This window comes from Mesoplodon bidens, assembly GCF_964165515.1.
Source record: "Mesoplodon bidens genome assembly, contig: HAP1_SCAFFOLD_120, whole genome shotgun sequence".
Classification (NCBI taxonomy): domain Eukaryota; kingdom Metazoa; phylum Chordata; class Mammalia; order Artiodactyla; family Ziphiidae; genus Mesoplodon; species Mesoplodon bidens.
This window is the reverse complement of record NW_027671363.1, coordinates 681025-705235: the sequence shown is the minus strand read 5'-3', so window position 1 is coordinate 705235 and position 24211 is coordinate 681025. Positions and strand designations below refer to the sequence as shown.

The 24211-nt window shown below is 44.3% G+C and overlaps 1 protein-coding gene and 1 pseudogene across 2 annotated transcripts in view; one reads left to right on the top strand and one right to left on the bottom strand.

The window, feature by feature from the left end:
• Positions 1-24211, bottom strand: part of LOC308611519 (centrosomal protein of 78 kDa-like) — a 739857-nt pseudogene that overhangs the window by 406228 nt on the left and 309418 nt on the right. The gene's annotated exons all lie outside the window — the stretch shown is intronic.
• LOC308611511 (forkhead-associated domain-containing protein 1-like) overlaps positions 1-24211 on the top strand; it is a gene marked incomplete at its 3' end in the record, with an annotated part of 91669 nt that overhangs the window by 17048 nt on the left and 50410 nt on the right. Inside the window, exons 3-4 of the mRNA XM_081260254.1 lie at positions 6813-7019; positions 23047-23317. Of these exons, the coding sequence (XP_081116380.1) occupies positions 6813-7019; positions 23047-23317 (478 nt within the window). The remainder of the gene's footprint in view (positions 1-6812; positions 7020-23046; positions 23318-24211) is intronic.

Here is a 24211-nt window from a genome sequence, read left to right as displayed (position 1 = left end):
CTCTCTATTCTATTCTATTGGCCTATGTGCCTGACCTTATGTCAGTATCACACTGTTTTGATTACTGTACCTTTGTATGCAGTAAGTTTTGAAATCAGGAAGTGTGAGACCTCCAGCTTTGCTTTTCTTTCTCAAGAGTATTTTGGCTATTTGGGGTCCACTGAGATTCCATATGAATTTTAGGATGGATTTTTCTATTTCTGCCAAAACTGCTGTTGGGATTTTGAATCTGTAGATCCTGCTGTGTAGTAATGACATCTTAACAATATTAAGTCTTCCAACCCACGAATACAAGGTGTCTTTCCATTTATTTGTGTCTTTAATTTCTTTCAGCAGCACTTTGTAGTTTTCAGTGTACACATCTTTTACCACCTTGGTTAAATTTATCCCAAAATATGTTATTCATTTTGATGCTATTGTAAATGAAATTATTTTCTTAACTTCCTTTTCAGATTGTTCATTGTGAGCATATAGAAACACAACTGATGTTTGTGTGTTGATTTTGTGTCCTACGATTTTGCTAGTGAATGGTATTTTTTAGTTCTAAGAGGGTTGTGGTTTTTCATGGACTCTTTAGGATTCTGTACATGTAAGATCATGTTGCCTGTGACCAGAGATAATTTGACTTCTTCCTTTCGAATTTGGATGTCTTTATTTCTTTTTCTTGCCTAATTGCTCTGGCTAGGACTTCCAGTACTTTGTTGAATAGAAGTGGCAAAAGCAGGTATCCTTATCTTATTCTTGAAATTAGAGGAAAAGCTTTCAGTCTTTCACCTTTGAGTATGATGCTACCTGTGGGCCTTTCATATTTGACCTTTATTATGTTGAGGTAATTTCCCTCTATTCCCTGTTTGTTGAGTGCTTTTATCATGAAAGAGTGTTGCATTTTGTCAAATGCTTTTTGTACGTCCATCGAGATGATCATTTTTTTCCTTCTTTCTGTTAATGTGATGTATTACGTGGATTAATTTTCATATGTTGAACCATCAAGTCTGCATTCCAAGAATAAATGCCACTTGGTCATAGTGTATGATCCTTTTACTGTGCTGTTGCATTCGGTTTCCTCCTGTTTGGTTGAGGACTGTGGCGTCAGTGTTCATAAGAGATATTGGTCTGTAGTTGTCCTGTCGTGTCCTTGTCTGGGTTTGGGATCAAGGTAATGCTGTCCTCTCACTTCACCTGTTGAGTCTCAGCTTCTTCATCTCTAAGATGGAGATAACAATAGAGTCCCTGTTTAGGGCTGTCATGCAGATTAAATGGTAAAAATGCACACAAAATGCTTCAGCAGGGCCCTGTTCACAGGAAGCCCTCAAAATATGTTAGAGGAGGATAAGGATAATAATAAAAATAATAATAAATAAATAACAGTTCATCTCATAGTGGGACAGCTCAGTAGGCTGGGGCTTATAGACTCAGTCTGTATTAGCAGCAGGGCGTCTGTCCAGCAGCAGCATTTAGCAATTTTCCAAGTAAAGGGAGCGAGTGATATTATAGGGCCGAACTAGGAAGCTGTCTCCTGGCCTAACATGTGGTAGAGGCTCACCCAACTTTGTGGAGTCATTGAAAACTTCCTGCTTGCTTTGAGTTCTTAATAATGGCCTGACAGTTTTTGAGGAACTGAACGCAGTGAAGCCTGGCAAGAGACAAACAAAATGTAACAGACAGAATTTCTCTCATTCCTGGGTTATCAAAGGTTCAAAGGACACAAAGATCAATGGCAATGGTGATGAAGATGATGTGGGTGACATTTTCCAAAGAGCTAATGTGTTTTCATTTTTTTTAATACTTTATTTTTTTGAACAGTTTTAGGTTTACAGGAATTTTAGCAGAGAATACAGAGAGTTCCCATATATCCACCCCTCCAATACACACAGTTTCCCCTTTTATTAACCTCATGCATTAGTGCGGTACATTCGTTACAACTCATGAAACAATATTGATATGCTATGATTAACTAAGTCCATAGGTTACATTAGGGTTCACTCTTTGCGTTGTACGTTCTTTCGTTTTGACAAATGTATAGTGACAAGTATCCACCATTACAGTATCATAAAAAATATTTTCACTGCCCTGAAATCCCCTGTGCCCCTCCTCTTCATCCTGAGCCCCAGAGCCCCTGTGCCCCTGGCAAGCACTGATCTTTTACTCTCCTTATAGTTTTACTTTTTCCAGAATTTCATACAGTTGGAATCATACGGTATGTAACCTTTTCAGACTAGGTTCTTTCACTAAGCAATATGCATTTAAGATTCCTCCATGTCTTTTTTGTTATTTGATAACTCATTTATTTTTATCACTAGTATTTCATTGTATGGATGTACCACAATTTGTCTATCCATTTACCTTTTAAAGGACATCTTGGTTGCTTCCCGTTTTGGGCAGTTATGAATAAAGATGCTGTAAGCATGTATCCAAAATAAATGAGTCTTCATGGATATAGAGAACAGACTGTGGTTGCCAAGGGGGAGGGGGTTGAGGGAGAGATGGAGTGGGGGGTTGAGGTTAGCAGATGTGAGCTGTTACATCCAGGATGGAGAAACAACAAGGTCCTACTGTAGAGCACAGGGAACTATATTCAATATCCTGTGATAAACCATAATGGAAAAGAATATTTTAAAAAGAATGTATATATATGTATAACTGAATCACTTTGCTGTACAGCAGAAATCAATACAACATTGTAAATCGACTACATTTCAATAAAATAAATAAATAAACAATATAAATGAGTCTTAAAAATCAACAATAAGAAACCAAACAACCCAACTTAAAAATGGGCAAAAGAGCTCAACAGACACCTCACCAGAGAAAATCTACAGATGTCAAATAAGCATATGAAAAGATGTTAAACATCATATATCATTAAGGAATTTCAAATAAACATGAAATATCTCTTCATTTATTTAGACTACTTTGATTTCTTTCATCAACATTTTGTAGTTTTCTTCATATACCTCTTCATATAGCTAAGTATTTTGTTAGATTTATTCCTAAGTACTTCATTTTTTTTTTGGTGCTAATGTAAATGGTGTTGTGTTTTTAATTTCATATTCCACTTGTTCATTGTTGGTATATAGGAAAGCAATTGACTTTTGTATATTAATCATGTATTCTGCCACCTGGGTACAATTGCTCATTAGTTCCAGGAGGGCTTTCTGTCGGTTCTTTGGGATTTTCTGCATAGACAATCATGCCATCTGCAAAATGGGCAAAAGATCTGAACAAACACCTCACCAAAGAAGATTTCTTTTTCCTTCCCAATCTATCTTTTATTCTCTTTTCTTGCCTTGTTGCATTAGCTAGGACATACAGTACAATGTTGAAAATGAGTGGTGAAAGGGGACATCTTCACCTTATTCCTGATCTTAATTGGAAAGTTTCTAGTTTCTCACCATTAAATATGACATTAGCTTTAGGGTTTTTATAGATGTACTTTATCCGGTTGAGGAAGTTCCCCTCCATCCCTAATTTGCCAAGAGTTGTTGTGGTGGTTTGGTGGTTTGTCAGTTTATCATGCATGGGTGTTTAATTTTGTCAAATGCTCTTTTTGCATCTACTGTTAGGATAATGCGATTTCTCTTCTCTACGCTGTTGATGTGATGGATTACATTAATTGATTTCCAAATGTTGAACCAGCCTTGCATACCTGGAATAAATCCCACTTGACTGTGGTGTAGAAGTCTTTTTATACATCACTGGATTCAATTTGCTAATATTTTGTTGAGGATTTTGCATCTATGTTCATGGGAGGTATTGGTCTGCAATTTTCCTGTTTTGCAATATCTTTATCTGGTTTTGCTATTAGAATAAGCTTGGCCTCACAGAATGAACTGGGAAGTGTTCTCTCTTCTTCTATTTTCTGGAAGAGATTATTTAGAACTGATATCATTCTTTCCTTAATGTTTGATAGAATTGACCAGTGAACCCATCCAGGCCTGGTGCTTTCCATTTTGGAAGGTTATTCATTATTGATTCAAATTCTTTACTAGATATGAGTCTATTCAGAGTATTTATTTCTCCTTGTGTGAGTTTCAGTAGATTGTGTCTTTCAAGGAAATGGTCCACTTCATTAACTTATAAAATCTGTGGGCATAGAATTATTCATAATATTCCTTTATTATCCCTTCAGTGTCCATGAGATCAGTAGTGATGCCATCGCTTTCATTTCTGATTTGAGTAATTTGTATCTTCTCTCTTTTTTTCTTGGTTATCCTGCTAGAGGTTTGTCAATTTTATTGATCTTTACAAAAAAAAAAAAAAACAAACAGCTCTTTATTTTGCTGACTTTTCTCTATTGTTTTCCTGCTTTTTATTTCATTCATTGCTTCTTTTCTTGTGCTTGTGGTAGGCTTATATTGCTCTTCTTTCTCTAGTTTCATAAGGTGGAAGCTTAGATCTTTTCAAATGTATGCCTTCAATGCCATAAACTTCCCTCCAAGCACTGCTTTCACTGCATCTTGCAAATTTTCATAGGTTGTATTTTCATTTTCATTTAGCTCAAGATAAATTTTTATTTCCCATGAGACTCCCTCCTTGACCCATCTGTTATTTAGAGGTGTGTTGTTTAATCTCCAAATATTTGGGGATTTTCCAGCTGTCTTTCTGGTATTGGTTTCTAGCCTAATTCCATTGTGTTCTGAAAACGTACTTTGCATAATTTCTATCCTTTTACATTTGTTGAGGTATATTTTGTGGCCTGGAATGTGGTCTGCTTCATGAATGTTCCATGGGAGCTTGAGAAGGATGTGTGTTTTGTTGCTGTGGGATGAAGCTGTGTGGTTGCCAGTTAGATCCAGATGATGGTAGTGCTGTTCAGTTCAACTTCATTCTTCCTAATTTTCTGCCTGGTGGGTCTGCCCATCACTGACAGAGGGCTGTTGAGGTCTCCAGCTACCATGATGGATTCATCTGCTTCTCCTTGCAGTTCTATCAGTTTTTGCCTTCCATACTTTGATGCTCTATTGTTGGGTACATACAGTGAAGGACTGTTATGTCTGCTTGGAGAATCGACCCCTTTATCACTATGTATCGCCTCTCTTTATCCCTGATAACTTTCCTTCCTCCGAAGTTGGCTCTGCCTGAAATTAATAGAGCTACTCCTGCTTTCTTCTTGTGTTTCAGTATTTTAAGTGCCAAAGTGTTTGGTAGGAATTTGAAAAGTGGGTAAAGGCACAGTCATTTGAATCAGGCAAACCTGGGAACAAGCCAAGCGAGTCAAAGTGGCTGACTGTGGGCACACTTAATCGTTCTATGCCTCAGTTTCCTCATCTAAGAAATGAGTAACTATCGGACCTACTGTACAGCACAGGGAGCTATATTCAATATCTTGCAGTAACCTGTGATGGAAAAGAATCTGAAAAAGAATAGATATTATATATATGTATAACTGAATCACTTTGCTGTACACCTGAAACTAACACAACATTGTAAATCAACTAGACTTCAATAAAAAATTAAATTTTTTTGAAATGAGGAAGTATCCCTTTGAATTATTGTGAAGATGAAACGGGATAATGCAGTAAAGCACTTAGCAAATTTCCTGGCATTTGTGTAATTACACATAATGTGTCATTAATATATTCTACTAATATATGCAGTTATATTATTATCTATTCATATACTATAAGCTATTATTAATATAAGCTATAGGTTATAATTATATTGTGGGACATTAGTATAGATTTCTAAGTCCAAGTACTCTCTATGAAATTTGGGTGAGGCACTCTGAGAAGAGTGACTTAGAAAATATTTGCAAAGTCTCAGGTTGGAGTGGATGGCTCATAGGCAGTGTCCTGAGAAGACACAGGACTTCGCACGTGCCCTGCAGCCCATAGTCCAGGGCGCCGGGGCCAGGTGGGGATGTGATATTTCCTCCTTGGTGCCGAGTTTTGCTCATTCTTCTTATTAAAGTGGTTACACAGGAGGTTTCTGAGGCCACTGACAAATCACTGTCTGGGGTCTCTCTCTTTTGAGGGAAATGTGGTCACACCAGGGCCCCTATTGAAAAATAGATCATCTTTGGTTAGATAAATTCTGATTAGCTTTTAAGAAGCAACAGTAATAATTAAGCACATGGGAAAAATCTTCATTGTACACCAAGGCTTTTAAAAGGTAGTTATAAAACTATGTTTTGTGGTGTGAGCTCAATTGTGTTTAAACTTTTTAAAAAGATTGTAAGCATAGAGAAAAGACTGGAAGGATGTGAACCACCGTGTTCTCGGTGCCTGCCTCTGGGGGACGGGAGTCTAAGTGATTTTAATGTCTTCTTTGTGTTTTTCTCTAGTTCTCATTTTCTGCATTATTACAAAAAACATGTTATTTTAAAAATGAATAGAACAAACAACAATTATTACAAAACCTCCCCTGAACTTTAACACTTGCAGTAAATGGACAGTTGTCACTTGCCAACTGACCTTTCTGGTTTGTGTTGGGCCATTTCTGCTATCTTGCCACTCGGGACAACCAAAAGGATCCTTGCATGGGATCAGAGAACTATCAAGTGGCCAATTCCTGGCCAATTCCCCCCGAGTTCCCTCTTGCCTCTGTGTTGCCTGACGCCCTACCCCAAAACTGGGCATCTAGTCTGGGTCTGCTGTCAGGGTCTGGTGACCCTCCACTCACTAGCTGTGTGGCCTTAGGCAAGTCACTTAACCTCTCTGACCCTCAGCATCCTCCTCTTAAAATGAGGATTGCAGTGACTGTCCAGCCAGATGAAGTGGTTAGCACATTGGGGCCCCCAGTGTCAGTGGCACTAGTTATTCCTTGTTATTCCTGTTATTGCTGGCTCTGACTGTCCCCCTTCTGCATTTCAGTCTGCAGACGTCGACAACCATCACGCACTCATTGAATATAATGAGGCCGAAAGCAGCTTTGTTCTCCACGACTTCAATTCCTGCAACGGCACGTTCGTCAATGAGTGCCACATTCAGAACGTGGCTGTGAAGCTCCTACCCGGAGACATCCTGAGGTTTGGGTCCAGAGGGCTGACCTACGAACTGGTCATCGAAAACCCAGCCTCGGTGAGTCCAGGCCCCTGCGGGGGTGGGGTGGGGTGGGGTGGGGTGCAGAGGTGCCGTGTTGTGCCACCTTCCGTGCAGCCTAGGGCTCGGGTACGGCCACAGGTGGAGTTCGTCTGGAGCGCGTCACTCTTCCTTTCGCGATTCTGCGAAGTTCAGCCCCATCGCGTGGGTGCCCGGGGAGAGCGAGTCCTCGCGCCCTCTTCTGGGCATTTCGTGGAATTACATGCAAGGGTTGCCTAGCGACCAGCCCGGAGCGAGAGCGTTTTCCTGAAAAGTGAAGCTTGGCGAGGGGAGGTGGAAAGCAAGTGTGTGCTTCTGAAGATGCAGAGATGGATGCTTCCTTTTTAGGCAGATCAGTGCTCTGCAACTTCCTAGCTTTGTGACCTCGGCCAGGCTTCTCTGTATGCCTGGGTCTGGGTCTTCTTAGCGGTGCAGGGCGTTGAGAGAGTATCTATGTATAAAAAGTCAAAGTCTCTGGCCAGAGTAGACGCTCAAGGCCTGCCAGCTGTTATCACACCGGATCAGAAATGTTCCCGGGATCAGGACCTAAAGTATGGCCCCAGGTTAAGCGGAACGTAACCCAAAATTCGCCCAGCAAAGCTCAGTGACAAGAAGTATCTGGTTCAGTAGGGAGGCAGGATGGGGGCTGGTTAGCAACACAGTCCTGGGTCAGAACCCCAGCTCTGCCACTGGCCTACTCGGTGCGCTCTTGCACAAACCATTGGACCCCTCGGAACCTCGGTTTCCTCATCTACAAAATGGGGCCAACGACAGCAATGACCTTGCAGGCTTATCTCGAGGGCTAAATGAGATGGTTATCATTGTAAAGCTCCCAGAATAATGCCCATTCGTGGTGAGCACACAATGAATACCTGTCGTGTGTGTCCCAGAGAGACGGCGTGTTAACCTCACTCGCCAGCACCAAGAACCCTGCATGGACTGAGACCTCCGAGGCTTAAAGTCCTTTCTGGGACGAGGCTGGGTATAAATAAATAAAGTTTAGAGAATCTAGACAGAATCCTGGGGTGTGGGTCCACTAGGCAGCCTTAAATACTCACTCAGAGAAGATGAGCACCGTCCCTCAGGCTGCAGGGCCCGTGACACCGTATCCACCACGTTTGGCTTTGAAAACCTGGGACAGTTTTCTCCTGCTGCTTCTCAGCCCCCTTTTCCTCCTTGGACCAACATTAAAGTGTGCTCACTTGTGGGATGCACTGGGATCCACTGGCCGCCCTGAGGAGGGGCTCCTGACATAGAAGGTGTTGACCTGATCAGGGGTTCTCAACATGAGTTCTAAGGATCCTCCTCGTCAGAAGCACGTGGGGAGCAGACCAACAGTGCAGATCTGGGCTTCACCCCAGGCCTGAGGACTCATACTTAGGATTCCCAGATGAAATACAGGACACCCAGTTAAATCTGAATTTCAGATAAGCAACAAATAATTGTTATGTACAGGTGTGGCCCAACTATTGCAAGGAACCACATATGCTAAAAAAATTATTTGGTGTTTATCTGAAATTCAGATTTAACGGACACCCTATAGTTTATTATATATTGATTTATTCATTTCTTTATTTATGCGAAATCTGGCAACCATACACATCCTCCCTGGGAGTAGGGCCTGGGAATATGCATTCTCACAAGCTCCCTGATGATTCTGATGCACCGCCAATAGGAGGGAAACCGAAATTTAGAATCATTTGTATGGAACACTTACAGAATTTTTTAGGGATCAAAGAAAAGGGGATTTCACACTCCCAAGCCTGAAAATCCAAGTTCATGAAGTTTGATTCAATGTGCCCCAACATGTCTGATTCCAAGAATTTTTCAGGAATGTTCAGTCAAATTACAGGTTCCCAGGCCCCCTCCCTGGGAAATTCTGACTTTGTGGCCTGCCCGTGGGGAGAAGAAGAGGGGGAGCAGCAAACAATATCTGCATTTTTTTCTTCTTTTTTCCTACAAAGATATTTATTGAACTATTATTTATAGGGGCATAAAATTTGAAACCTAAATTTCCATCCAAAGGGGGCATTGTTTAATAAATTATATTGTTTAATATATTCTAAGGAGTTTAATATATTATAAGGAGTTCGTTATATATGGAATACTCTTCTGCCTTTTTAAAACACAGCTTTATTAAGATATAATTGACATGCAATAAACAGCACATGTTTAAAGTCTGTAAGTGGATGGGCTTTGACATATGGGTACACCTGTGAAACCATAGCCACAATCAAGACAGTGAACAGCTCCTTCATCCTCCAAAGTTTCCTCCGGATCACAGCATGTGTTTGTTTGCTTGCTTGCTCTTAACAGCTTCACTGAAGTACAATTTACATAACAGAAACTTCACCCATTTGAAGTGTCCAATTCAATCAATTTGAATATATTGATGGAGTTGTGCAGCCATCACCACAACCTGCTCTCAGAACATTTTCCTCCATTTCTATCACCCCAAACCTCGGAGAAACCTTGGAGGTATTTCATTTTGGGGTTTGTTTTTAACTTTTAATTTTCAAAATTATGGTAAAATACACATAAAATTTACCATCTTAACCATGTTTCAGTGTACAGTTCACAGTGGCATTAAATCTATTCACACTGTTGTGCAGCCATCACCCCCATTCATCTTCAGAACTTTGTTCATCTTCCCAAACTGAAACTCTATGCCCATCACATCAAACCCCCTGCTTCCTTCCTCCCCTCCCACCATGCATTCTGTGTCTGTGAATTGGACTATTCTAGGTTCCTCATATAAATGGTATCTTACATTGTTTGTCCTTTTGTGACCATCTTATTTCACTTAGTATGATATCCTCATGGTTCATTCCAGTTGAATATTTCATTGTATGGATTCACCACATTTTGTTTACCTGTTCATCCATCCATGGCCACTTGGGTTGCTTCCATCTTTTGGCCATTTTGAGTAAGTTTGTTATGCACACGGGTGTACAACTATGGAATGGGGACTTTATTTTACAAGGTACTTCTTATATAATTGTGGGAAAAAGTGATGACGACCTCTAACCTTGAGTAGATAAGACGGAAGAAGATGCTTTGTAAGAAGAGAAACCAGGAGAGCAGCAGGAGGAATCACTGACGTGAACAGCACTGTGCTAAGCAATTCACCTGCTCTCCCTTATTTCACGCTCATAGCAACCTATGAGATGGGTTCTCCCATGATCCCCATTTGACAGACAAGGAATCCGAAACTTAGAGAGGTTAAGTAATTTCCCCAGGGCCACACAGCTAGTCAGTGCAAATTAAACACTATCCCCACTTGCGGAAAAAGGAGGGGAGAAAACCATTTAGTCTGATGCTAGCTGGAGCAGTAGCCTTGACTGGTTTTCACACCGAGGAAAGCATACTCTCACGGTCACTCGAATATGCACGGATTTTTTCAATTCTTATTCCTACACGCACTTGCACCTTGCTTCATTCCTCAGTTGACTGCAGGCAGCTGCACAAGTGTTCCCCTGGCCTGTGCCCAGGGCACTTTGCAGGACTCTCCACAGCCCCATCTTCTCAAAAGTGCTCTCTGCCGGGGCGTCCCCAGCTTGAGGAGCTTCCATCCATGATGCTCATATTCATGGAGGGGTCCTTTGCAGCGTCCGTGTGAGGGCAGCCTGTGGACTGACTGACACCTTCCTACAAATTCCACTTCCTGATGACCCCAACCTGCTGGCTATTTAAAAGAAGAGAAAGGAAGAGGGGAAAAGGGAGAGGTATTGAAGAGCATCTCTCATCAAATATTTTGAAGCCCAGTTTTTCTAAAAAATTCGTGGCCGTCTTGCTTCCGGCCTATTCTTGTTTCCAATTGATTTTGGGGTCCCTGGTGAGGGCGCTGTGTTTCCTCCTTGGATGGAGTTTCCACGGAGGACTGCCCTGATATCATACAGATTCAGTATGATGAGAACTGTTCTTCTCCCGACAAAGAGTTCCCAAATGAAAGCATTTATTTCAGGTTTTGTGGTGACCCTAACCAATAGAGGAGGGTGTGACGGCATTTTATTGGGGGAGGCGGGTGAGGTGCGGGGCGGTTAGGAATCCAGATGTGTTTGCAGATGTCTCAGTGGTTAGAGCACGTGCCCTGAGGTCAGGCTGACTCCAGCGCCGTCCCAGCCCTGCTCTTGACCGGCTTTTATACTGGACGTGCACAAATCATCTACCTCTCAGGGCCTCGGTCCCCACTACTGTAACAATAGTTCCTACCACCTTGAGTGACTGTGGTATTAAGTGGGCAAAGTGCGTAAATTGCTTAGTCCAGCGTCTGGCACCTAATAAGCACATGATAACCCTCAGCTTTAGAGTCAAGCAAACCAGCATGGAGCAGCCAAATGCCTCCTTTGTAAGTGTCCTTATGGACAGGGAAACCTCCCAAGACCTGCCCCCGCTAGCAGATAAATACATTTGCAGATAAATTACCCATAGAATAACATACAAGATGGAAAAATATAAAGAAAAACTCTTGTTTGACAAAGTGCATTGGCAGCCAGGTTGTGCCCAGGACCATCCTTTTTTTTTTTTTGTGGTCGCGGGCCTCTCACTGTTGTGGCCTCTCCCGTTGCAGAGCACAGGCTCCGGACGTGCAGGCTCAGCGGCCATGGCTCACAGGCCCAGCCGCTCCGTGGCATGTGGGATCTTCCCGGACCGGGGCCCAAACCCGTGTCCCCTGCATCGGCAGGTGGACTCTCAACCACTGCGCCACCAGGGAAGCCCCCAGGACCATACTGTGTAAATTATAGCTCTCTCATCAAAGTATTACCTAGGGCTGCCATGTTGCACAACTCCAGGGTCACCATTCACAACGTAGTCCATGTGGATGGCGCCCACTGAAGTTGTGCAGGACATAACCCGCAGGGCCATCTGCAATGCCCTGAAGCAACCGTTGATTAATCCCATAGAGTCTTGGCACCAGGCGTGGGAAATTGAAGTCCCAGAGTCAGGTGTGCTGCCGTGTTGTGGGTTTTGTTGGTTGTTGCCTTTACTCGTGCTTTCTGAGCTCTGGGAAAGGAGGTGTGGAAACAAGCTGTGCTAGTCACAGTGGCGCCGTTCTTACAAGGCAGCTGAGTAAGGAAACCCACGTCACCCGTATGTATCAATCATGTCTTTCTCTGTTCTGAAATATGGCAAAACTGATGGAAATGGCCAGAATGAAAAAGGAAGCCAGGCGCCACAAATGACGTGCCGAGTTGTTCCATGAGGGGGTTGACAGCTCCTTGTCGGCAGCCCCATCCCCATGACTGCCTGTGTCTGGCCTTCCCTGTAGCCTGCTCTGCCCTGTTCCCAGTCCAGCCAGACTCTCCCACGTGGCTCCTGGATACTGTCTTCTGTCCCTGCAATGTCATGACGTCCTGTCTTGCGAGAAGAGCGCCCTCTGTCGGCCAATATTCCTTGCTGCTTTAATGGGGAAGCTCTGCAGAACACAATCGAGAAAGCAAGGGCTTTGGAGTTGGATGGACCCAAGTTGAAATGCCAGCTGCAACTAGCTTTACCTTTCTGAGCTTCAATTTCCAATTTCTGCCAAGGAGCTACTCATTAATCCCAGGTCCCCTTTCCCCCTTCAGTTGTTTTTATAGAGGTCCCTGGGACCACCCCTATCATGGCATAAACTGAGGCTCAGAGAGTTTCAGTGACTTCCCCAAGGTTAGGCATCAATCATATAGATCCAGAGGCAGGATTAAAAGCCGGCTCTCCTGAGTCCCTTGGAGCCTTTTCCTAGTAGCACGAAGCATCGTGGGGCCGTGAGAGCCGAGGCAGGTCCTTCACTGCCCAGCGGTTAAGGAAGGTCTTGCAATTCCCAGTCCAACCTGCAATTTCACACGCTGACAGGGGATGATTCATTATGTGGGTAAAAACGAAAGCCACTGATAATAGGAGAAACTGCATTTTCAGTTATCTGGCTTCCTTGCTTGTTTGGCTCCACTAACTTTTTTTTTGGCTACACCAATGCAGGATCTTAGTTCCTCAACCGGGGATCAAACCTGCACCCCCTGCATTGGAAGCGTGGAGTCTTAACCACTGGACGGCCAGGGAAGTCCCTGGCTCCACTAACTTTTTTTCTTTAATTATTTTATTTATTTTATTTATTTATTTTTGGCTGCGTTGGGTCTTCGTTGATGCGCGCGGGCTTTCTCTAGTTGCGGCGAGCGGGGGCTACCCTTCTTTGCAGTGCGCGAGTTTCTCTTTGCGGTGGCTTCTCTTGTTGCGGAGCATGGGCTCTAGGTGCGTGGGCTTCAGTAGTTGTGGCACGCGGGCTCAGTAGTTGTGGCTCGCGGGCTCTAGAGCACAGGCTCAGTAGTTGTGGCCCATGGGCTTAGTTGCTCCGCGGCATGTGGGATCTTCCTGGACCAGGGCTCGAATCCCTGTCCCCTGCATTGGCAGGCGGATTCTTAACCACTGAGCCCCCAGGGAAGTCTACCCACTAACTCTTTACCAGGGATATTGCTGCCGTTCCTGGACAAATTCAGTTGCGCCCTTTCTTCTCCTTTTTTGACGATGGTGATCACACCTGGTGGCTAATGTTTTATGCTCATTTATTATGGACCAGGACGTGTTCCCAGCATTTCACGTGCACTGTCTCACCCACTTCTCACAGACTAAGAAATGGCTGTTGGTATCCCTGTGTCTTACAGACAAGGCACAGAAATGACACACTCGTCAGGGTCCCAGAGACGGAGCAGAGCCGGGAGCCGCACCAGAGTCTGTGTGATGCCGGATCCCAAGGTCTTAACCTGAGGTCGGCACGTTATGGCCCAGGGCCAAGTGCGGTCCATCGCCTGTTTCTGTAAAGTTTCCTGGGAACACAGCCATCCCATTCATTTCAGTATTGCCTGTGTTGTCGGCTACAATGGCAGAGTAAGCTGGGCAGATCCTATGGCCCACAGGCTGGAAATGCTTACTGTCTGGCTCTACAGAAAACGTTGACCAGCCTCTGCCTGTAACACTATGCAGTCCTGCCTCTTTCATTTGACTTGGTTTCTAAAAGAAGAACTTAAAATAGAGGGGGGAGCTGGGGAGAAAGAACTCACTCAGATTGAGCCTTACTGTGTGCCAGGAAATGTGCTGGTTAATTGCTTAAGTTTACTGAGGAATAAGAAAAAACAGACAAGCTGGAAAACTAAATTTTGAACAGGCTTTTCAATACCTCTTTAAAAAAGAGCTGGAAATATGTGGTTCTAAATATACATACACATATATATGCATTTGCAAATATAGTAATAATATAATTACATTGACATGGATCTGATAAATGTACTAGACATTAACATATTATATATACAACAGATGCATATTATAAATTTTACCTGTTTCTTCAACTGGAAAGTTTTCTTTTAAAACTGTGGACTGTTGGGAATTCCCTGGTGGTCCAGTGGTTAGGACTCAGTGCTCTCAGTGCTCTCACTGCTGAGGGCCTGGGTTCAATTCCCGGTCAGGTAACTAAGATCCCACAAGTGCACGGCGAGGCCAAAAAACAAAATAAATGAAACTATGGAATGTCTTCCCTGAGTCACTTTTGAAGCAGAAATTTGGGGTTTGTAGTCTGAAGCCTGCTGTAGCTAGAGGACTATTTATCTATCTAAGTTTCTCTAAGCAGCGTTTTACTACTTGTCTTATGATTGATTCCTTGGTCTTAAATCATTCTTCTCTGGAGATGCTGCTTTACTTTTATAAGTTGAAAGGTAAACTTGGTGCATGATGACAGTCTGGTGGGTTTTATTTGAGCATGTCATAACCTTTAAAACAACTTTCACTCTGAGTACATAGTGATGCTTATGCTAAAGTCTCAGTAAGCATACTGTCCAGGAAATTTGATTGTTTGCAAGTGTCAGAAAACCAACTAAAACTAGCCTAGGCAAAAAAAAAAAAAAAAAAAGCTCATGGAACTGAAAAGGCCAAAAGCTGCAGCTTAGGCCCAGCTGGATCCAGGCGCCCAAATCATGGTCAGGAATCTGACTCTTTCTTCCCTGTTAGCTTCCCAATCTCAGACAGACTCTTGCCTCACCTGTAGGAAAGTGGCCACCAGCAGCCCCAGCACCCTACAAAGTAGCAGTTCCAGGGATAGAGCCAGCATCTTCATTGATAGTGGCTTGGATCACGTGGCTTCCCCTGAACCAATCACTGAGGCCAGGGGCCAGGAATGCTCTGATTGGCCAGACCTGGGTTATGGTCTCACCCCTGGGGTGGAAGGGTCAGAGTTCTATGGACTCAGGATTGTCAGGGAAAGGGTGTCTTCCCTGCAAAAAAATTAAGGTGCCCATCCAGAAGATGGAAGAAATGGATGCGGGGGAGGCAAAAACAAAGAAGATGTCCATGACATTAGGAAGCATTCCTATTGCCTAAGTGGAGCCTTCCTAACGGGATTTGCCACTAGGGATCTGGGGGGAGGAAAATGATGAATAATCCACTTTTCCATTGGAAAAGTCCCAGGCCAGTCTCCAAGGAAGCAGAGTTGCTCATTTCTCTCCTGTGGTGAACTGGTGTGATGAGAAGCTCAGAGTCTGGGCCTTAGTTGTCCATCCCCAAGAAGGGTGGTGTTTCCACGTTCCTGGGACCTCTGAATTGGGCCCGTTGTTGAGGAGGATGTGGCTTTACTGTACCGGGGGTTGAGAAGCCGGCAACTGAGTGAATGACCAGAGAGTATGGTGCCCTTCAGAACAAAGCCTCTTTCTGGTCAAGCTTTGTCATCTCCTACCTAACCTTGTAGGATTTCCTCTACCCTGTGCTCTTACAGGTCCCGTGGGGACTTACTTATGTGATGAGAACTCCTGAGGCTGGGTGTTTCATATCAAAGGCGATTTCCCGAGACCAGTGAAGTGGAGGGCACGGGGCAGCAGACAGCCTCAGGCTCGGCCTCTGCAGCAGAAACTCACACAAAAGGACCCCTGAGGCTGTGTTGTCACCAGATGTCTACAGGCGATGCAGATGACATCGGGGGAGGTGGAGACGGGAGCGCGGGCTGAACCCTTAGCATCCTGCTGAGACAGAACCCAGACTCGGTCAGGAACCCGGCCGCGTCCTGCTTCCTCTGGCAGACCACACCCTTTGTTACCAAATCAGAACCACGTTGCTCCTTCTCTGAACTTAGTTGATGATCATTCATTCATTCATTCATTCCGTCTCTCTATCTGGCAAGACCCAATTGAAGCAGGCCAAGTCTAGGGGTAGCAAAAGCTATTTGCAAAAATCCGGCTGTTTTCTCATTAGATTCTATTTCCCATTTTATGGACTGACCAGGAAGCTGATTAGAACTTGAAAGGAAAGGAAAAACCGTAAGATTGAAGATTTACAAGAAAATGGGAAAATTAGATGGGCCAGATCTCCTTTAACACAGCTGGGAAAACCCCAAACGAATGGCTTTTCTGAACAGCTCAAAGGGACTTAATTCTTTTAAGTTCCAAAACCTAAAAATAATGTATAACTTGGCGGTTCTGTGTTCTAAATGTATAACCCTGATTTCTCACACTGAAGCCCCGTACATGATTTACCCTTTTCTTGGGGACATAGAATTATTACCCGTCTCTGAGTTACGGTGACACCCCGGTAGCTGTTGAGATAAAGGCCATTTGTCCTGGCACCAAGTAGCACCCTCTCCTGGCTTCTGAGATCTACTGGCCATGTTTTCTAGTCTCCATTCTGTCTTTCCAGGTCCATGGCTCCTCCATGCTGCGGTCAGTGTCCCTGCTCGCCACCATCACCCCTACCCCCCAGGCCCTTCCAGACCATGGGAATTAAGCTCCACATCTATGTATGTTAAATTCTTCTGTAAGGAAGCCGGTCTCTTCTCCCTCCTTTATGTATTTACTCACTAATGTATCTATGTCAGTATGGATCCATGTATAATGATTTTACACTTTGAATTATAATCCAATACTCATTAAATATTTCTTCGCTCAAATTCTTCCAGCCTTGGCCACTGGGAGCTCTTTCAGATTGCTTGCTGTGTCCTTGAGCATCTCCCCACCTTTTTGTTTTGGGCACTTGCTTACTCTCTGCTGTTACAAGATGCACCAGGCTTAGCATGTGTTTTTCCCATCCCAGCCCCAGAATCAAAGTGCTTTTTATTTACACTCCATTTGCCAACTGTTCAGCTCAGTCAGCGAACACCTACCATGAGTAGCAGGCACTCTGCTGGGTGCCAGCACAGCCAGCAATTGGCTGGTAAATATTTAATGACCAGCTCTCTGGGAAAAGTAAAGTACATGGATGCATAGCATAAGGTTTACTGATATAAAGAATGTGTAGCACAGTCTATCCATGTAACAAAATATACAGTACTCTTTCTTGTAAATTCTATATAGCCAGCTGAGTCTCACAGAATGCTTTCATTGACTTTAGGTGAACTCTTGTATCCATAGCCAATTTCTCATTGCAGTTGACGAATGAGAGAGTTCCCAACCTGAGCACTGATGGGTATTTTTGGATATTTTGGATTTATGAATAATACAAGTGAAAAAAGAAAGACGTTAGAACTTCACATGTTCATCAGTGACATGAGTGACTTTGTTGCTGCATCAGATAATAATTTTTAAATACTCGAAGAACGTTTCCCCAATTTTTTGCTCTATTCATAACATAACGGCTAAGACACAACATGCTTTTGTATAATCTGCATTGTTAACATTTTCTCCGTTACTGTCTTAAGTCTAGGCAATCAACAAAACAAACAAACAAACAAAATCAAGCTCTACATGAACCACCATTATTAAACCTATTTATAAAACTTTTTAAAAACCAAGCCCTCATTTATAACATTTCCTGATTTCTATGGTGTAATATGCACTCCACGGTCAATTTCAAGCTCCCAATGACGCATCCCTGAATACAGAGAAGGAAAGAGAGGTGTGGTAACACATTACTATGTAACATTTCCAACAGAAACATATAGTAGAGTGAAATAACCTCAAGAGCATAGGTAATAATAAAATAGAGTAAAATAATTAGGAAGGGGTGACTTTTAAGTTTGTATACCAATTGTTTCTGATATAATTTAATTGTAAATTTATGTAAGTTAATTCTTATTAATGGCTGTGTTTCTCAACCAGTTGGCAAAATTCCTGGACATTTAACAATCAGTTCTCGTGGGCGGGTACCAGCAGGCCCCAGCACTCCTCTGGTACAGCAGTGAACATACCACAGGTCTTCCCGGATGGAGGCTGGGGTCCTCTGAGCTGCTTCCAGGGCGTGGCATGTACCAGAAAGAATAACACTTCCATAAGACAGTTGTCAGTGTTCCTAGAAAATCCCATTTCTAAGTAGCCCATGCGATGTCTTGTGTTTTTTCACACCATCTAATGTTCATTTCCTTTTTTTAACTTGGAAAATATCCTATCATTCACTAACCAGTCGTCTAAGATCCGTTTGTGAGTATGGAAAGCAAGTAATAAATCATGACTTCGAGTAACCTAGAAGTCCTAAGAGCACAGGTATTGGAGTCAAATTGTGTCACCACTTCCTGGCCGTGAGACGTTGGGCAAGTCATTTAACCTCTCTGAGCTTCAGTTTCTTAATCCACACAATGAGGGGTAAAATGCCTCCTGCAAGATTATTCTGGAGATCAGATGAGACCACATGCATTAAGTGCCCAGCACAGTCTGTGGCACATCTGTGGCTTCTCTACACAGTGGCTCATAGTCGTTGTATTGTCCACAATTACTTACAAATGGCAGAGCACATAACAAGCTCTCCAAGGGCAAGGTCTAAGTTTCCACCTTCTCTGCAGGCTCCAGGGCTTCCTGGCAGAATTCATGTGTACTGTAGGCACTCGATGTGCAAACTACTTCGAATTTTTTTTAGGGTGTCCCATTCAACTTACACTCTTTTCAGGGTTAGAAGCAGATATTGGGGAAATAACACAAAGAACAAATAGATAATCTGAAAAAAAATGGATAGTGATTTCTTGAGTAAATCATTGACCTGTGTTTATTAAAGCTAATATAAATTCAGCCGTGGATGTGGTCATGGTTAATCCAGGTGGTTGACAACCTGCTTTTTTTTTTTTTTCGGTACACGGGCCTCTCACTGTTGTGGCCTCTCCCGTTGCGGAGCACAGGCTCCAGACACGCAGGTTCAGCGGCCATGTCTCACGGGCCTAGCCGCTCTGTGGCATGTGGGATCTTCCCGGACCAGGGCACGAACCCGTGTTCCCTACATCGGCAGGCGGACTCTCAACCACTGCACCACCAGGGAAGCCCCAACCTGCTATTTTAAAGGTAGTATGGAAAAGAAATCAGGAGTATCACATATGCTACCTCAAAAACAAAACAAAAAACCCAACCATGGCAACATACCATATGGTCAGAGAACAGACACAAAGAAAGAGAAAAGGCATTAGCATGTATTTTTAAACTAAAGTTTCTAAAAACAGACTTGAAGACTTCCCTGGTGACACAGTGGATAAGAATCCACCTGCCAGTGCAGGGGACACAGGTTCGAGCCCTGGTCTGGGAAGATCCCATATGTCGTGGAGGAACTAAGCCCATGCGCCACAACTACTGAGCCTGCGCTCTAGAGCCCACGTGCCACAACTGCTGAGCCCATGTGCCCCAGCTACTGCAGCCCATGCGCCTAGAGCCCACACTCCGAAACAAGAGAAGCCACCACAAGGAGAAGCCTGCGCACCACAACAAGAGTAGCCCCCCGCTCGCCGCAACTAAAGAAAGCCTGCACGTAGCAACGAAAACCCAACACAGACAAAAATAAATAGAATTAAATCTAAAATAAATAAATAATAAAAACAAACTTGTTGATAACTGACCTTGACCCCATGCTTCCTGTACAGCCCAGAGCTAGCTTTTAATGTGAGTCTTCTTCTTATGTTTGCTTTTCTCCCTGCCTGTATCGTTGTAGTTGCCAGCAGCAATTTCTGAGAAAACCTTGACCTTCCCTTTGATAAAGCAAGCCGGGAAACTAGAGAAAACCAACTTTAACCATCCAACTAAAGCTACCCTCAACCAACATGCTTCAGAGAAAAAAAAAAAAAAAAAACCTTTATTTTTAAATTTTTAAACCCGAAGAGCTTGGAGTCTCTGCTGCGTTTATACATCTTTGGCTCCTTCCCACTAGGGGCCCTATCGTTCGGGCTCTGTGTGCTGCAAGCGACAGAAACCAGCTCTAGCCAGCCTCAGGGATGGAGCACTTCAGGGTAGCACCCCAGCCAGTGCTCAAAACCAGCTTCCTTATTTTCCCCACCATGTTCACAGCAGCATAGTTCTAATAGCCATGAGGTAGAAACCACCCAAGTGCCCATGACGCTTAATGGATAAAAAAAAATACACTCTAAACTGTATGGTGGAATATTATTTAGCCTTAAAAATGAAGGAAGGGCTTCCCTGGTGGCGCAGTGGTTGAGAGCCCGCCTGCCGATGCAGGGGACAGGGGTTCATGCCCCAGTCCGGGAGGATCCCGCATGCCGCGGAGCGGCCGGGCCCGTGAGCCATGGCCGCTGAGCCTGCGCGTCCGGAGCCTGTGCTCCACAACGAGAGAGGCCACAGCAGTGAGAGGCCCGCCTACCACACACACAAAAAAATAATAAAATAAAAGAAGGAAATTCTGACATGTTACAACATGGATGAACCTTGAGGGCATTATGCTAAGTGAAATACGCCAGTCACAAAAAGACAGGTACCATGTGATTTCACTTATTTGAGGTACTTGGTACTTAGAGTAGTCCAATTCATAGAGACACAATGTTGGTCACCACGGGCTGGGTGGCGGAGGGAATGGGGAGTTGTTGTCTAATGGTTAATAGAGGTTACATTTTGCAAGACGAAAATGTTCTGGAGATCCATCTCACAGAAATGTGACTATACTAACACCACTGAATAAACAGCTTCCCTCTCTCCATGTCTGGGCTCCACTCCCTCATGCTGGCTGCATTCTGAAGTCCCACCAGGTCACTCCAGATCCTGGTGTCCAGCCAAGTCTTCTTGGGTCTCCTTGGCTCTGATTGCATCACTTGCCCCACCACTGAACCAATCAGTATGTCCAGGGAGTGTGATTGGTTGATTGCTTAGCCCCACCCACAGCAATGGGCCGACAGATTGGGAGGGAGATTCCTGGAATTTCCAGAAGAGCCAGGTGGGTTGCGGCCTGTCCACTACGGCAGTGAACCACTTGAGTCATGAGATATGAGCACTCCCTTTAGCACCCTGGCAGTTAGTGGGCAGTGAGGCACATCTACCTGAGCATCCCAGCACAAAAGGGAATTCCTCCACACTACCCGTGGTCTCTCGATTTGTTTTCTATCAGGCGGGGGTAAAACATATTCAAATTTCCCCCTTCCCACCTTCAGCCCTTTCATTCGATAAATCTTTATTAAATCGATGAGGAAAGGTTGTAGGAATGATTGAGGCAAGACAGCCCCAGAGGAGAGGACGGGAAGGGATCGGATGGATGGAGAAGTGAGTGCAAGGCAGGAGCAGGACACCTCAGCTTCTGAAAGGAGAGAAAGGAAGAAAGCTTAGGTGGAGACCGAGGTGCCCACAGTGGAGAGAAATTCGAATCTTCACATAAGGTAACAGAGTTCTGGAACACTGCCAAGTCCGTTCCTGAAACAGGTTTCAACAGGGCCAGTGTCATCATAAATGCTGGGCCAGGTGTCGCCAGGCAATTGGAGTTTGATTTTCCCGAACAGTGTTCTCCCTGACTCCAAAAAAGTCTTCAGGGGAATTCACCGGATTCTTGACTTGGCTGGGAAAGACTGTAGCTAAAAGACTGGTTTGGGAACCTGAGTGAGTGGAGAACCTTCCTCTTGAATACAATCCAGCTGGAGCTATAGGAAGTTCTGTCTGCCAGTGCTCCTATTTCGGAAGCATTCTGTCCTGTTTCTCATTATGTGTCTGCAGTCTGCAGAAAGAGAAACGTGACCGCCACAGGCGGCAAACCTTTGAACTTAGCTTCTTCCTTGAAAAGTGTGTTTTTTTCTGCCAAGCGACTGGGGGTGGGGGTGGGGCAGAGAAGGGAGAGAGAGACAGAGAGGGAAAGAACTTTCCAGAACCCCAGTCCCACCACCCTCTCCACCACCACCTGAGCTTGGTGAAGTCCTTAACCTCTCCAAGCCTCATTTGTAAGCTAGGAATAAGGAGAGCTCCTCCCCTTCAGGGCTATCGCGAGAAATCGGTGAGTAATTACAATAAATAGTAGCATTCACGATGTCACGGTTTAACCACTAGGCACAGGGAGGGACGGCCACAACAGCATTAACCAAGAAAAAGCCAGGTGTCAGCACCTCTCAGCATTTGCTTCTCCTGGTGTAGATGGATTTTGATGTGCTCTCTAATGAAAGTAGATAGAGACATCTTCCGCCGGGTCAGATGAAAAAAGGTTCCCTCGATAGATATTTATGGAGCGTCTGCCAAGAATCAGATGTGGCAGATGTTGAGGATCACAGGCTAATGAGCCAGCTGGGTTTCGAGCCAGTTGGGGTGCCTGCCACCCCAGAGCTCTCGGCTTCGGGGAAGAGGTGGAATGGGAGTGCCAGGGAGACACACAGTGTGGATGTGTGTGTCCTGGAGAGCTGGGCTTGAATCTCGGAGATGTGTTCATTCATTCTTTCAACCAATATTTAAGGACCTACTGTGTATGTGCCAAGGGTTTATTCTAGGAGCTGAGGATACGGTGCTGAGCAAGGTAGACAAAAAGCTGTCAGCCTCTCAGAGCTCAGAGGTGGCGTTGTACCAGCTCAGACGCTCACTGCCAAATCTGTGGTCCTGGGAAAGTCACTAGGTCTTGCTCAGCCTCGGGCTCATCACAGAGCATCAGGGGTATTAAATGAGGTAATGCATGTGAATCTCTTGACTGGGTGCCTGGCACGAAGGCTGCACCCAATAAATGGTGGTGCGATAGTGTGCAAGGTGACCCATGGTGGGGACCGCCATCCCAAATTTGGGGAGAGTGTGGGAGGGATTCTTGGGAGAAGTGACTTATATGCCGAAATCTAGGGCAGCAATTATGTCGCCGGGACAGAAAGGTGAAGACCACCCCAGCTGCTCGTAACCTCCCCTGACCCTCTTGTCTGCCCCTGCAGGTCTCCTTCCCATGGGTGAGGGGCCCAGCACCTTGGCCAAGGCCACAGCCACCTTGGGCCACCCAGGAACTGAACCAGTCACCCTCACCACCACAGACCCCCTTCTACCCGGGCATCTGGACAGCGCCAGTGCAGAGGAGCTGGTCGCAGGGGTCCCCCGAGCCCCCCATGGTCCCACCAGCCTCCCACAGGCGGCCCGTGAGTGCCAGCGAGAAGATGTTCTCCTTCAAGGTGGACAGAGCCGCCCACAGCGTTCCCATCATCAGGCAAGGTACTCATGGGCGCTTCCTTGGCGGCTTTGGGGAGGGGCTTTTGCTAGGAGGACGGGTCTCAGTTTCTGCTTTCCCCTTTTTTTAAAAATTTTTATTGAGGTGCAGTTGATTTACAGTGTTGTGTTAGTTTCAGGTATGCAGCACACTGAATCTGTTCAACATATACATGTATCCACTCTTTTTTAGATTCTTTTCCCATATAGACCATTACAGAGTATTGAGGAGAGTTCCCTGTGCTATCCAGTAGGTCCTTCTTAGTTATCTCTTTTATGTATAGTATTGTGTATGTCAATCCCTCTCTTCCAATTTATCCCTCCCCCCTCTTATTCCCGGTAACCATAAGTTTATTTTCTACATCTGTAACTCTATCTCTGTTTTGTAGATAAGTTCATTTGTACCTTTTTTTAGATTCCACATATAAGCAATATGGTATGATATTTGTCTTCCTCTGGCTTTTGCTTATGTTCTCTGGTTCTGAAGTAGAACATAATCAAATGTGAAAAAATTGGGATAAGCAGAAAGTTAGAAAACAGTAAAAGATAAGCTGTCACCCTTATCACCAGAATTCTCCCTGTTGACTTTTTGGTACAAACTCCTCCAAGACTGTGCTCTGCCCATCTGCACACGTCAGTACCTCTGTGGTGAGTGTGTGTGTGTGTGTGTGTGTGTGTGTGTGTGTGTTTGTACATATATATGAATATATATGAAATTGTATCAGAATCTAAATTTATATACTTCAACTCAGATGTACAGACATATTGGTAACTGAAATCCCTCTTGCCTTAGGAGGTTTTTAAATATTTTATTACCATTTTACAGGTAAGAGGAGACTGAGGCTTATGGAGAAAATTATTTCTCTGGAGGTTATGTATTCAATCTAATCTAAAATAACG